The sequence below is a fragment of the Chiloscyllium plagiosum genome, chromosome 17 (assembly GCF_004010195.1).
Source record: "Chiloscyllium plagiosum isolate BGI_BamShark_2017 chromosome 17, ASM401019v2, whole genome shotgun sequence".
In the NCBI taxonomy this organism is placed as follows: Eukaryota; Metazoa; Chordata; class Chondrichthyes; order Orectolobiformes; family Hemiscylliidae; genus Chiloscyllium; species Chiloscyllium plagiosum.
This window is the reverse complement of record NC_057726.1, coordinates 65021172-65032955: the sequence shown is the minus strand read 5'-3', so window position 1 is coordinate 65032955 and position 11784 is coordinate 65021172. Positions and strand designations below refer to the sequence as shown.

Below are 11784 nucleotides of genomic sequence, written 5' to 3'. Positions count from 1 at the left end.
GTGCCTCGGAACTCTTCAACCCCATGGCATCAATGTGGATTTCACCAGTTTCCTCATTTCCCCTCGCCCCACTTGCCAACCTTCCAGCTCAGCACCGCCCTCATGACCTGTCCATCTTCCTTTCCACTTATCCGCTCCACCCTCCCGTCTGACCTATCACCTTTCCCCTCACCTCCATCCACCTATTCGCACTCTCACTACCACCCCCCTCCCATTTATCTCTCCATCCCTGAGGCTCCCAGCCTCATTCCTGATGAAAGGCTTTTGCTGTTCTGTGGATGCTGCCTGACCTGCTGTGCTTTTCCAGCACCACACACTCGATTGTAAACAGTAATGCACCAAATAGTCCATTTAATTCTAAGATAGAATAGAACTGGGGGTCTACAGAATAGCTAGACAGCATTTCTACATGAACAGAAGACCCAGATAATTCATATTGCCATGGAGATGGGCTCTGAAAGTGTGTTGGGTGTAGAGACAGCCAGTGTCAGATTGGATTACATGCTTTTTAGTAATAGCATTGGAAGTCAGATACAAGCTGGCCTGCCAAAATGTGGGAGAGAGGGACTAGCTAAAGGTGGTTAATTCCCATGTTGCACTTTGCAGCAATGCACTGGGCGCACATGTTCAGGTTGAATAAGTCAAGTTCCAAAGATCTGAAACTGGGATTGGAGATTTATCTAGCTTGCATTCACCAGGGAAATTTCAGAAAAGATAGTCCTAGGGTTCAAAGTTACCATCTGGGAAAGGAAAGGAACAGAACAGAATTTAATCCTGAGGACCTAAGAATCACTTTGGAATGACTTAGGAGAATCCAGTGACCACTTAAAGTGTACCAGTGAACTGGGTTTTTTTAAATTACATTGAGAAAAAGGGGAAACTTCTATTCTGTACTCGAAATAAAGTGTGTTCAGTTCAAGTGTTCTTAATCTGTTTGTTGCATTTAATGTTCTAAAACGTGAAATCTTGTTTATTTATCAACTGAAGATTAGATTTTTAAAAAAATAATTTAAGGGAATCATGATGTCTACCCGCCTCACCTGGAATATGTATTTGACCATTGGCACACCCTCACTTTTCCTCTTGCGTAATTACAACTAGGCTTCTCCACAAGTGGATTGTTGATGAAACAGTGAAGGATTAGGAATGGCGAACCATATGCCCCATTTTAAATTGATCTTGGATATGAAGCACAGGTATCAGACTCTTGTATCGGAGGGACAAGTCAAACTCCCAATCCAAACACAAACATCTACCCAGCAGCAAATCCGGATGCTTACCTTCAACAATCGATCCAGCAATTCGGAGCCACTTTTAACATTGGGATCCGGATCTGCAGCCAACTGTGTAAAACAAACATATTATTGAGCAAATATTGTGAGGGATTTTAACTCCAGTATCCCTACAATGAAATGTAAGTTACAGAAATTAAATATCTGAGGGCTGATAATGACTCAGAAGACGATTGGAAGAAGTTTTGGTTAGGAAAACTCAGAATCTGGGACTTTCTTCTTCCTTCAATTGGATGATGACACGGGAAACACAGGAAGTCACTAACAAGTTCCTTTTGTCAAAACCCCTCGATCGAATGGCAACTGTTTAACAAATATGGCCAGAATCATTCTTGTTAAAAAGGTTTAGGATAAGCCAGAGGTCATACGCATAATGGAAACTACTCAATGTCCCCATTATCAGCTTTTCTCCTTCCCTGGTTTATGATCAACCATCCCTTTGTCTGTCTTACTGTTTTTTTTTCTTCTTTCTCTGGGCTCCATCTCCACCTATCTGCACATTTCTGTCCTCCCCATACTGCCTTTTCCTAGTTACTACCAGTTCTGAAAGAGGGGGGGTCACTGAACCCAAAAACATTGACTCTGCTTCCTCTCCATAGATGCTGCTAGCCTGCTCACTTTCTGTTTCTTTTTCAGATCTTCAACATCCACAGTTTTGTTTTATTTTTGTGTTGGAACTTTTGGACTCCATCTTAAAAAACTTCACCTGACGAAGGAGCAGCGCTCCAAAAGCTTGTGATTTCAAATAAACTTGGTGTCAGGTGACCTCTGACTTTGTTCATTCCAGGAGAAAGTGAGGCCTGCAGATGCTGGAGATCAGAGTCAAAGAGTGTGGTGCTAGAGAAGCACAGCAGGTCAGGCAGCATCCGAAGAGCAGGAGAGTCAAAGAGCTTATGCTCAAAGCATCCGTTCTCCTGTTCCTCGGATGCTGCCTGACCTGCTGTACTTTTCCAGCACCGCACTCTGACTTTGTCCATTCCAGTCAAACACCGGCACCCCCACATCTTGAAAAATTGGCGTTGTTGAATTGGTGTCCCTTGGTTGTTTAATGTTGTATTTAAGTTATTATTAATTAAATAACCTCTATCAGCAAGTTTCACATGGTTAGCAAGGATACATCACAACTGAGTGAGAACAGCCCAACTGGCTTTATAGTTTGGGAATTTTGGAGCAGCGTGGGAATTCTGTGCAGAGGGCAGAAATGCTCTTGTTTGCTTTTTGGGTTTATAGCTTGTGAAGTCTTTTAACAGAATAAACTGAAGGCCCACATTGGGGCCTGGCACAAAAAAAAGAGTGATATCTCAGGAAAACCCCAAATACATTGATTACTAACAGCTGTTAATTTGACTTTATAGGTTTCTTTCAGACCGATGGCAAGTAGGAGAAATATTTATACATTACAAACTAAAAGATCAGCAGGATTAGGGTGTAGGTTTGCTCGCTGAGCTGTAGGTTTGATATCCAGACATTTCATTACCTGGCTAGGTAACATCAGTGGCAACCCCCAAGCGAAGCGAAGCTGTTGTTTCCTGCTTTCTATTTATATGTTTGTCCTGGATGGGGTTCCTGGGGTTTGTGGTGATGTCATTTCCTGTTCGTTTTCTGGAGTTGATAGATGGCATCTAGATCTGTGTGCTTGTTTATGGCGTTGTGGTTGGAGTGCCAGGCCTCTAGGAATTCTCTGGCATGTCTTTGCTTAGCCTGTCCCAGGATAGATGTGTTGTCCCAGTCGAAATGGTGGTTTTTTTTCATCCGTGTGTAGGGCTACGAGGGAGAGAGGGTCGTGTCTTTTTGTGGCTAGCTGGTGTTCGTGTATCCTGGTGGCTAACTTTCTTCCTGTTTGTCCTACATAGTGTTTGTGGCAGTCCTTGCGTGGAATTTTGTGGATGACATTGGTTTTATCCATGGGCAAAACCAATGTCATCTGCAAAATTCCATGCAAGGACTGCCACAAACACTACGTAGGACAAACAGGAAGAAAGTTAGCCACAAAAAGACACGACCCCCTCTCCCTCATAGCCCTACACACGGATGAAAAAAAACACCATTTCGACTGGGACAACACATCTATCCTGGGACAGGCTAAGCAAAGACATGCCAGAGAATTCCTAGAGGACTGGCACTCCAACCACGTCATAAACAAACACACAGATCTAGATGCCATCTATCAACTCCTCAGAAAACGAACAGGAAATGACATTACCACAAACCCCAGGAACCCCATACAGGAGAAAGATATAAATAGAAAGCAGGAAACAACAGCTTCGCTTCATTTGGAGGTCACCACTGAAAGCAGGAAACAACAGCTTCGCTTCATTTGGAGGTCACCACTGATGTTACCTAGCCAGGTAGTGAAACGTCTGAATATCAAACTTACAGCTCAGCAAGCAAACCTACACCCTAAGCCTCAACCTGAGCTACAAACCTTCACAAACCTTGCAGATCAGCAGGATATTTAAAAACAAGTCAAGAACTAAGCAAATAAAACTGAGATGCTTGGCCAAGCCATGTGTTGTACCTGCATGATGTGGGAGCTGGTAGGCCCTTTTGCGGTTCATAGTGACCACATCTGTAGCAAGCATTGGTTGCTTCAGGAACTCAGGCTCAGAGCAGATGAGTTGGAGCCTGTGCTTTAAATACTAACACATCACTGAGGGGGACAGTTATCTGAATGCTGCGTTTCATGAGGCAATCACATCCCTTAGATTAAATACTACACTCTCGGAGAACAGTCAGGAACACGAGGCTGGGATTATAAGTCAGGCAGAGAAATCCAGGCAGTAATGCTGAAAGAACCTCAGCCCTTGAGCTTGTCTCACGGGTTTGAGATCCTTGCTCCCTGTGCGGATGAAAGTGGACACTGTAGGAAGGATGGTCAAACTGACCACAGCACCACAGTACAGGAAGCCATTCAAGAAGGGGGAGAAAAGAGAAATGCAGTTCTAATTGGGGATAGTATAACTGAGGGGAATACATATTGTTCTTTGTGGCCTGATTTGAAAAGGTTGTGCCGCCTGCCTGCTGCTTGGGATAAGGATCTTTCACCTGGGCCACAGAGAATCACAGAGAATTCCTACAGTATGGAAGCAGGCCATTTAGCCCATCAAGTCCACATCGAAACTCTGAATAGCATCTCACAGAGACCCAAATCCTTATCCTACCCCTGTAACCCCACTTTTTTTTGCACTTGGAATGGGAGGGGAAAGATCCAATTGTCATGGTACATGATAAAGGTAGAAAGAGGATGGAGGTTCTGCTGAGGGAACAGGATCAGCTAGGGGCTAAATTACAAAGCAGAACCAAAAAGGAAATAATCTCCATCTTATGACTTGAGCTACAAGCAAATTGGCACGGAGATAACAAGACTAAAACAGTAAACATGTAGCTCAAAGAATGGTGCTGGAGACATTGGTCCAAATTCCTGGGAGATTGACACTAGTACTGGGGAAGGAGGGAGGTGTTCCGATAGAATGGGCTCTGCCTGAATCACGCTGGGACTAGAGTCTTTGCGAATTGCAGAATTAGGGCCGGGGATAGGGCTTTTAACTAAATAGCAGTAGGAAATAAGTTCAGCTGGACAGAAGATAATAAAATCAAAGGTAAAGGAAAAGGTAGGATTGCTAATTATTGACAGAGCTAATTGTTACCAGAAAACACGGATGCTGCATTGTACCACAAAACCATTAAAAAACAAGTGTAAGAAGATTTGATAACAAAACAACGGTAAAGGCTTTGTATCAAAAAAACATGAAGCATTTGAATGATGAACTGAGATCGCAAATTAAGGTAAATGAATATGACCTCATAGCTGTTACAGAAACATGGTTACAAGGTCGTCAATATAGAGGAACCTCGATTATCCGAAGGACACAGGTGGGAAGTATTTCGTTCAGTTAATTGAATTCTGGATAATTGAACGCCAGATAACATAGTTTAGCCAAGCATCGGGACCTTGCAATCTTGCTGGTTAATCCAAAATTTGGATAATCAAATGCCAGATAATTGCATTTCCTCTGTAGTGGGAACTTAACATTCAGGAATCTTTAACCTTTCAGAAAGAGAGAAGGGATAAAGGTGAGAACACATTATTGCAGATGCTGGAATCTGTACTGAAAACAAAACCGCTGGAGATCACAGCAGGTCAGACAGCATCTGTGGACAGAGAGCAAGCTGACATTCAAGTCTGGATGACTCTTTATCAAAGTTGACAAAGTGTGGAGAAGGCAGCATTTATGCAATAGTGTGGATGGGTATTGTGCTGGGGGAGAGGGGCTGCTAGTGCAGATTAAGTGATCCAAGTGTGAGAATGGCAGAACAACAGTGTGGAACAACGGGATGGAATAGGTGGTGAGGTAGCACTGTTCACAAGACAAGAAATTAGGACAGTGAGAGAGATGTTCTAGGCTCAGATGATTATATGATTGGGTTTGTAGAGGTAAGAAATAGGAAAGGAAAGACAACATTGGCAAGATTAGCGTACAGACCCTCAAACTGCAGCCACTCTGTAGCAATGGGGATAAATCATTAAATAATAGGAACATGTAAAAAGAGTACAGCAATAATTATGGGTAATTTTAATCATGTTGTTTAGGTTAATTAAACTGGAAAGGGTAGCTACTAACAACAAATTCATAGACTGCGTTAGCGATAGTTTCATTTTCCTAGATCAATACATCACAGAGCTGATCAGAGAGCAGACTAACTTGGATCTAGTAATCAGGCAGTTTTAATAAATAATCTCGGAGTCAAAGATCCCCTCCCTAAGTAGTGATCATAACACAATAGAATTTAATGTTCAGTTGGTGAGAGAGAAACTTGGGTCAGAAACAATTGCTCTCGACTTAAATAAATAAAGGGAATTACAAATGAAATAAGGATATAGTTAGCTGGAATGACTCGGGTGGATAGATTAGCAGAAATGAAAGCAAGCAGTGGCAGACATTTGAGGAGGTAATTCATGACGCTCAGCAAAAATACATCCCAGTAAGCAGGAAAGATTCTAAGAGAAGGACAAGCCCACCATGGCTAACCAAGGAAGTTAAGGAAGGTATGAAGTTGGAAAGAAAAAGCATTAAGGAGCCCAAAGTCAGTGATAGCCCCCAAGACTGGGATAAATTCAGAATCCAGCAAAGGAGGATTAAAATGAAAATGAAGACAGAGGAACTCAACGAGGAGGGCAAACTAGCGAGGAATATAAAACTTGACACTAAAAGTTTCTTTAAATATATAAGAGAGAGGTCAGTGAACATAGGCTCCTTTGAAAATAAATCTGAGGAGGGGCTTTTGGGGCACAAGGAAATGGCAGAGGAGTTAAACTGCATCAGTCTTTATGGAGGAAGATACTTCAAACTTTCCATTAATACTAAAGAATACGGGGGAGGAATTAAGTACCATCACTGGAGAAATAATATTAAACAAACTAATGGGGCTAAATCAATTAAGTCCCCTGACCCTGATGACTTCCATCCTTGGATGCTCAAAGACGTAGCTACGCAGACAGTAGGTGCGTTGGTTATAATTCTCCAAAAATCATTAGATTCTGGAGAAGTACTAGAGGGCTGGAAAACTGATGTGACACTCCTATTCAAATATGAGGAGGGAGGGAAAATGCAGGTATCATTAGGCCAAGTAGCCTAAGATCTACGATTGAAAAAAAGTGTTTGAATCAATTACTCAGGAAGTCATAGCACAAAATTTGGAAAATCAATCTAATCAAGCAGAATCAATATGGTTTCACAAAAAAAAACCCATTTCTGATTTATTACAGTTTTCTGAGGAAGTTTCAACAGAGTGGATGGAGGGGAACCAACAGATGTACTCCCAGAAGGCTTTCAACTAGCTACCTCACGAAAGGTTAAGTCGTAAGATTCGAGCCCATGGTACTGGAGATAATATATTGATGTGGATAGAGAATTGCCTGATGGCCAGGGAGCAGGGAGAGGGAATAAGAGGTTTTTTAGGTTGGCGACCTGAAACCATTGGAGTTCCGCAGGGATCAGTGCTGGGACTGCAACTGTGTACAGAATATATGAATGACTAGGAGGAAGGAAGTGAATGTACTGCAGCCAAGTTTGTGGTCAACACAAAAACAGGTGGAAAGGCAGTTTGAGAGAGTTTACAGGGAGACATTGATAGGTTAAGTAAGTGGCCAAGAAGTTGGCAAATGGGAAATGTGGGAAAATGTAAAGTGTTGTGACTGTTTTCTTCCCCATCTGGCGGCGACCAGCTACCCACCCATATTGACCAGTAAGAGAACTAGTCATTTGTTGTTTAATTCGCTCATGGCTGGGCCAGTAATTATTGCTCATCCTTAGTTGCCCTTCAGAAGGTGGTGGAGTGCTGCCTTCTTGAACTGTAAACCAGGCAGGCATAGTGAGCAGAATAACTGTAAATGACAGATTCACAATAATAATAATTACTTGCCTTTGCTTCAATAATCCAGTAGAGCATTCCTGCCACTACATTCCCTCGCAGCTCAGTTTTTAAGGTACCAAGTTGATGACTGGTTTTGTCTCGTCCTAATTATAAAAGATCCAGAATCTACACTGACGTGCTGGCTGATCTGCTTTACCAGTAAGGGACAGTTACCTTGCTGAGACCATTGAACAGTACATTGAAGTGAGGAAGGACTGAGCCCCTGGCAACCTTCACTATGTTGTACAGGGCCTCACAGGCATAATAACGCAATCGACTGTCAGCATCGTTGAAACAGGTCAAAACAGGTTCAATGAGTTCCTTCAGATACAAACCAGAATCCTGCAGGGAAAAATAAAAATAGATGCATACACTAAATGAACACGAATAAGGGAAAAGACATACATTGTAACAGAGCACGATTCAACAGTAAGTGCCTAGTTGTCTCTGAGGCATTGCCATGCAGTTGTACAGTTACAAGTTGCACCCTGGTTACCTCAAACTCATCTTTCCTCATGTGGAAATGCGATGACGAGTGCAGAGAAGCTATCCATCTTGACTGGTTGAAACTCTTCTAACTACACACCATGCCCTTGTTTAACTCCAGGACATCTCTGTAAGAGAGTTGCTCAGGTCCTCAGTCCAACCATCTCCAGATGCCCTTTCCTTCATAACGTCAGAAGTGAGGATGTTCACTGGTGATTGCACAATGGTCAGTACCACTCACCATTCCTTACAGACTGAAGTAGTCCATGTACAAATGCAGCAAGACCTGGATAAGATCCAGATTTGCTCTGACAAGTGGAAAGTAAAATTTATGACACACAAGTGCTGGGCATTGACCATCCCCCACCAAGAGGGGATCTAACCATCATGCCATGGCATTCAATGGCATTACCCCTGTTGAATGCCCCACTATCTCAAGGCGGTTACCGCTGATCAGAAAAAGAACTAGACATTTTTTGTTTAATTCACTGCTGAATCCCCCACTATCAATATCAAGGGGGCTACTACTGACCAGCAACAGAAGACATTTTCTGTTTAATTCACCCCTGGCTGGGCCTGCATTTACTGCCATCCCTAGTTGCCCTTGAGGTGATGGCAAGCTGCATTGTTGATACTCTGCAATCCACGTGCTATAGCTAGACCCACAATGTTGTTAGGTAGAGAATTCCAGGATTTTTCTCAGCAACACTGAAGGAATGGCAATATAATTCCAAATCAGGATGGTGAGTAGCTTGGAGGGGAACTTCCAGTTGTGTGGTTTTCCCATGTATCTGCTGGCTGTGTCCTTCTAAATGGAAGTGGTCATAGGTTTAGCAAGTGCTATCTAAGAATCTTTGGTGAATGTCTGCAGTGCATCTTGCAGGTAGTACACACTGCTGCTACTGAGTGTCGATGGTGGAGGGAGTGGATGTTTGTGGGTATGGTGCCAATCAAACAGGCTGCTTTGCAATGGCTGGAGTCAAGCTTCTCAAGTGTTGTTGGAGCTGTACTCATCCAGGCAAGTGGAAAGTATTCCACCACACTCCTGACTCATTACTTGTAAAGGGTTGGCAAGTTTTGGGGAGTCAAGATGTGAGCTTCTTGCTGTTGGAATCCTCACCTCTGAACTGTTCTTGTATATGGCATGTCCAGTTCAGTCTCCGGTCAATGTAACCATCAGAATGTCGAGTGGGGATTTCAGCACTGTAACCCCACAATGTCAGGAGATGACAATTAGATTCTCTCTTGTTGGAGATGGTTCTTGTCTGACATTTTTGTGGCAAGAATGTTACTTTCCACTTTTCAGACCAAGCCTGGATATTGCCTAGGTCCTGTTGCACTTGGACATGTAGTCATTGGCAAACACCTCCATTTTATGAATGATGGAAGGAAGCTCAGTGATGAAGCAGCTGACCAGGGTTGGGCCTAGGACACTACCCTGAGGAACTCCTGCAGAGATGTCCAGGAGCTGAGACATCTGATCTCCAACAGCCCAAACCATCTTTCTATGTGCCAGGTATGACTCCAACCAGCAGAGAATTTGCCCACCGATTCCCATTGATCTGAGTTTTGCAAAGGAATTCATATATTGTAGCTAGAAGAGGTCAAAAGCTAGGAATCGTGCAGCGAGTAACTCACCTCCTGATTCCCTAAAGCCTGTCCAACAACTACAAAACAAGTCAGGAGTGTGATAGAATACTCCCCACTTGCCTGGATGGGTGCAATTACATCTCCCTATACTGCTCTCACCCTGTCAAAGATCCCAATACAACAGCTGCAGTCTCAAGTAACCCAGTAACAAGTTTTGCTGTGTATCTCAAGTTCATAACAGCTGTGGGCTGTTTAAATATCCAGTTTTTCTTAAGAGGCCACTGCTTGCAGAAGCTACAGTAAATGGATTCAACTCAGCTGGGACTGAAAAATGAAAAGATTTGTAAGATCTTTGGGTAGATTATCAAAAGGACAGCGCATCGACAAAAGAATGATGCACCTACTGGGGAATGAGCACAGAAAGGGCACACTGATCCCAGCAGAGAGACGGAGCTGATTAAAAATGAGAAGCTTTCAGGCTTGACCAAGCTGATACAGAACTCACTTAACCCCTGTCAATTTAAATAACTCTTCTCTATACAGTTATCATTCAATTCTCAGTTTTACCTTTAAAATTTTATCCTATAGTTATGCCATGGCATACACATTCAAAGTTTGAGCGAAGATTTGTAGCTCGGGTGCTCGTTGTTGTGGTTCTGTTCGCCGAGCTGGAAGTTTTTGTTGCAAACGTTTCGTCCCCTAGCTAGGCGACATCATCAGTGCTTGGGAGCCTCCTGCGAAGCGCTTCTTTGATGTTTCCTCCGGTGTTTATAGTGGTCTGTCCCTGCCGCTTCCGGTTATCAGTTTCAGCTGTCCGCTGTAGTGGTTGGTATATTGGTTGTAAGAACATTTTTGCTGTTCTTACAATTGGGTTTATTTATACATTTAAGTTCTAGCCAATCATTGATTTTGATAGTTTAATTTTGTGATGTCAGAACTTTTGACACCCAGGGCCCAAATTCCATTAGATTTGCATTTTTGTTAAAGCTGAAACTGCAGTGAAACAGCTTTCCCTCACCTTTCTCATCACACTTTTAATGGCTGTGTGCAGACTGCCTGGTTATGACAGTGTTGCACTGGAACCCATGGGAGTATATCGACAGCAGCTCGAAGGTATTCCGCACTCAGACAGAGTTGGGAGTGCTATCTCAAATAAAAGTTTACAACTCAAATCCCTGAGCTCCTGACAGAAGCGAAAACCTGAAGGTCAAGCTCTTGAGATTATTTCCATTACAAACGAACCAATTTCGTGGTTAGGTTTACTGCTTCCGCGGCATTGTTCTTTTTGCCCCATACGCTATATTTTAAAATGCCAAACTAACAAGAATAATTGAGAAAAACACAAGTTAACAACATAGAAATAATATGATTTATTTAATGCAAGTATTTTTTTTGTCAGCACATGCTGCCTCAGACCTGGTAGTTTTGAAGGAAAACATTATTGTGACTGACTTTTGCTTTGGGCCATTTGCTTCCCTGTCATTGGTGCATCTTGCCTCCTCTAATTCTTTCCCACTTATTGATTTGATATTTAATTGATAACTTGACAAGCAACTATTTGAGTCATTATTAGCAATTCACACAGGGTATGAAGATATGTGGAGGCCCAAATGAATTTTATTTTTGGTGCAATTTCAGACATGCAGCTTCTGAAAAATATGCAAGGTACAGCAACTTTCCAATTCCACCAGGTGGTAAGCTCAGAAGAACTTTCAGGTTTCAAGCACCCAGTAATGCTAACTAGGCTGATCTGCCACATCTTGTCTCCCTGCCTTTTGATTTGGATTTTTAAGACAACTATTCATTCTCATTATGTTTTAAGTCCAAGGAGTACAGAATTGAAAGTGTACGGTGGTTTCCACACTGACAAGGCGGCTTTTGGTATGCTTTCCTTTATTGGTCAGAGTACTGAGTACAGGAGTTGGGAGGTGATGTTGCGGCTGTACAGGACATTGGTTAGGCCACTGTTGGAATATTGCGTGCAATTCTGGTCTCCTTCCTA

At 42.7% G+C, this 11784-nt stretch overlaps 1 protein-coding gene across 4 annotated transcripts in view; it reads right to left on the bottom strand.

Annotated features, from left to right (window-relative positions):
• Window positions 1-11784, bottom strand: part of vac14 (vac14 homolog (S. cerevisiae)) — a 330067-nt gene that overhangs the window by 314509 nt on the left and 3774 nt on the right. Inside the window, exons 1-2 of one of the 4 annotated variants that reach the window (XM_043707331.1) lie at window positions 7716-7794; window positions 1281-1343 (exon numbers count right to left, since the gene is read on the bottom strand). In XM_043707331.1, coding sequence (XP_043563266.1) covers window positions 1281-1343; window positions 7716-7742 — 90 coding nt within the window. In that variant the 5' untranslated portion in view covers window positions 7743-7794. Of the gene's footprint in view, window positions 1-1280; window positions 1344-7715; window positions 7795-11784 lie in introns of those variants that run through there. The other 3 variants (XM_043707329.1, XM_043707330.1, XM_043707332.1) reach the window with 3 other exon arrangements.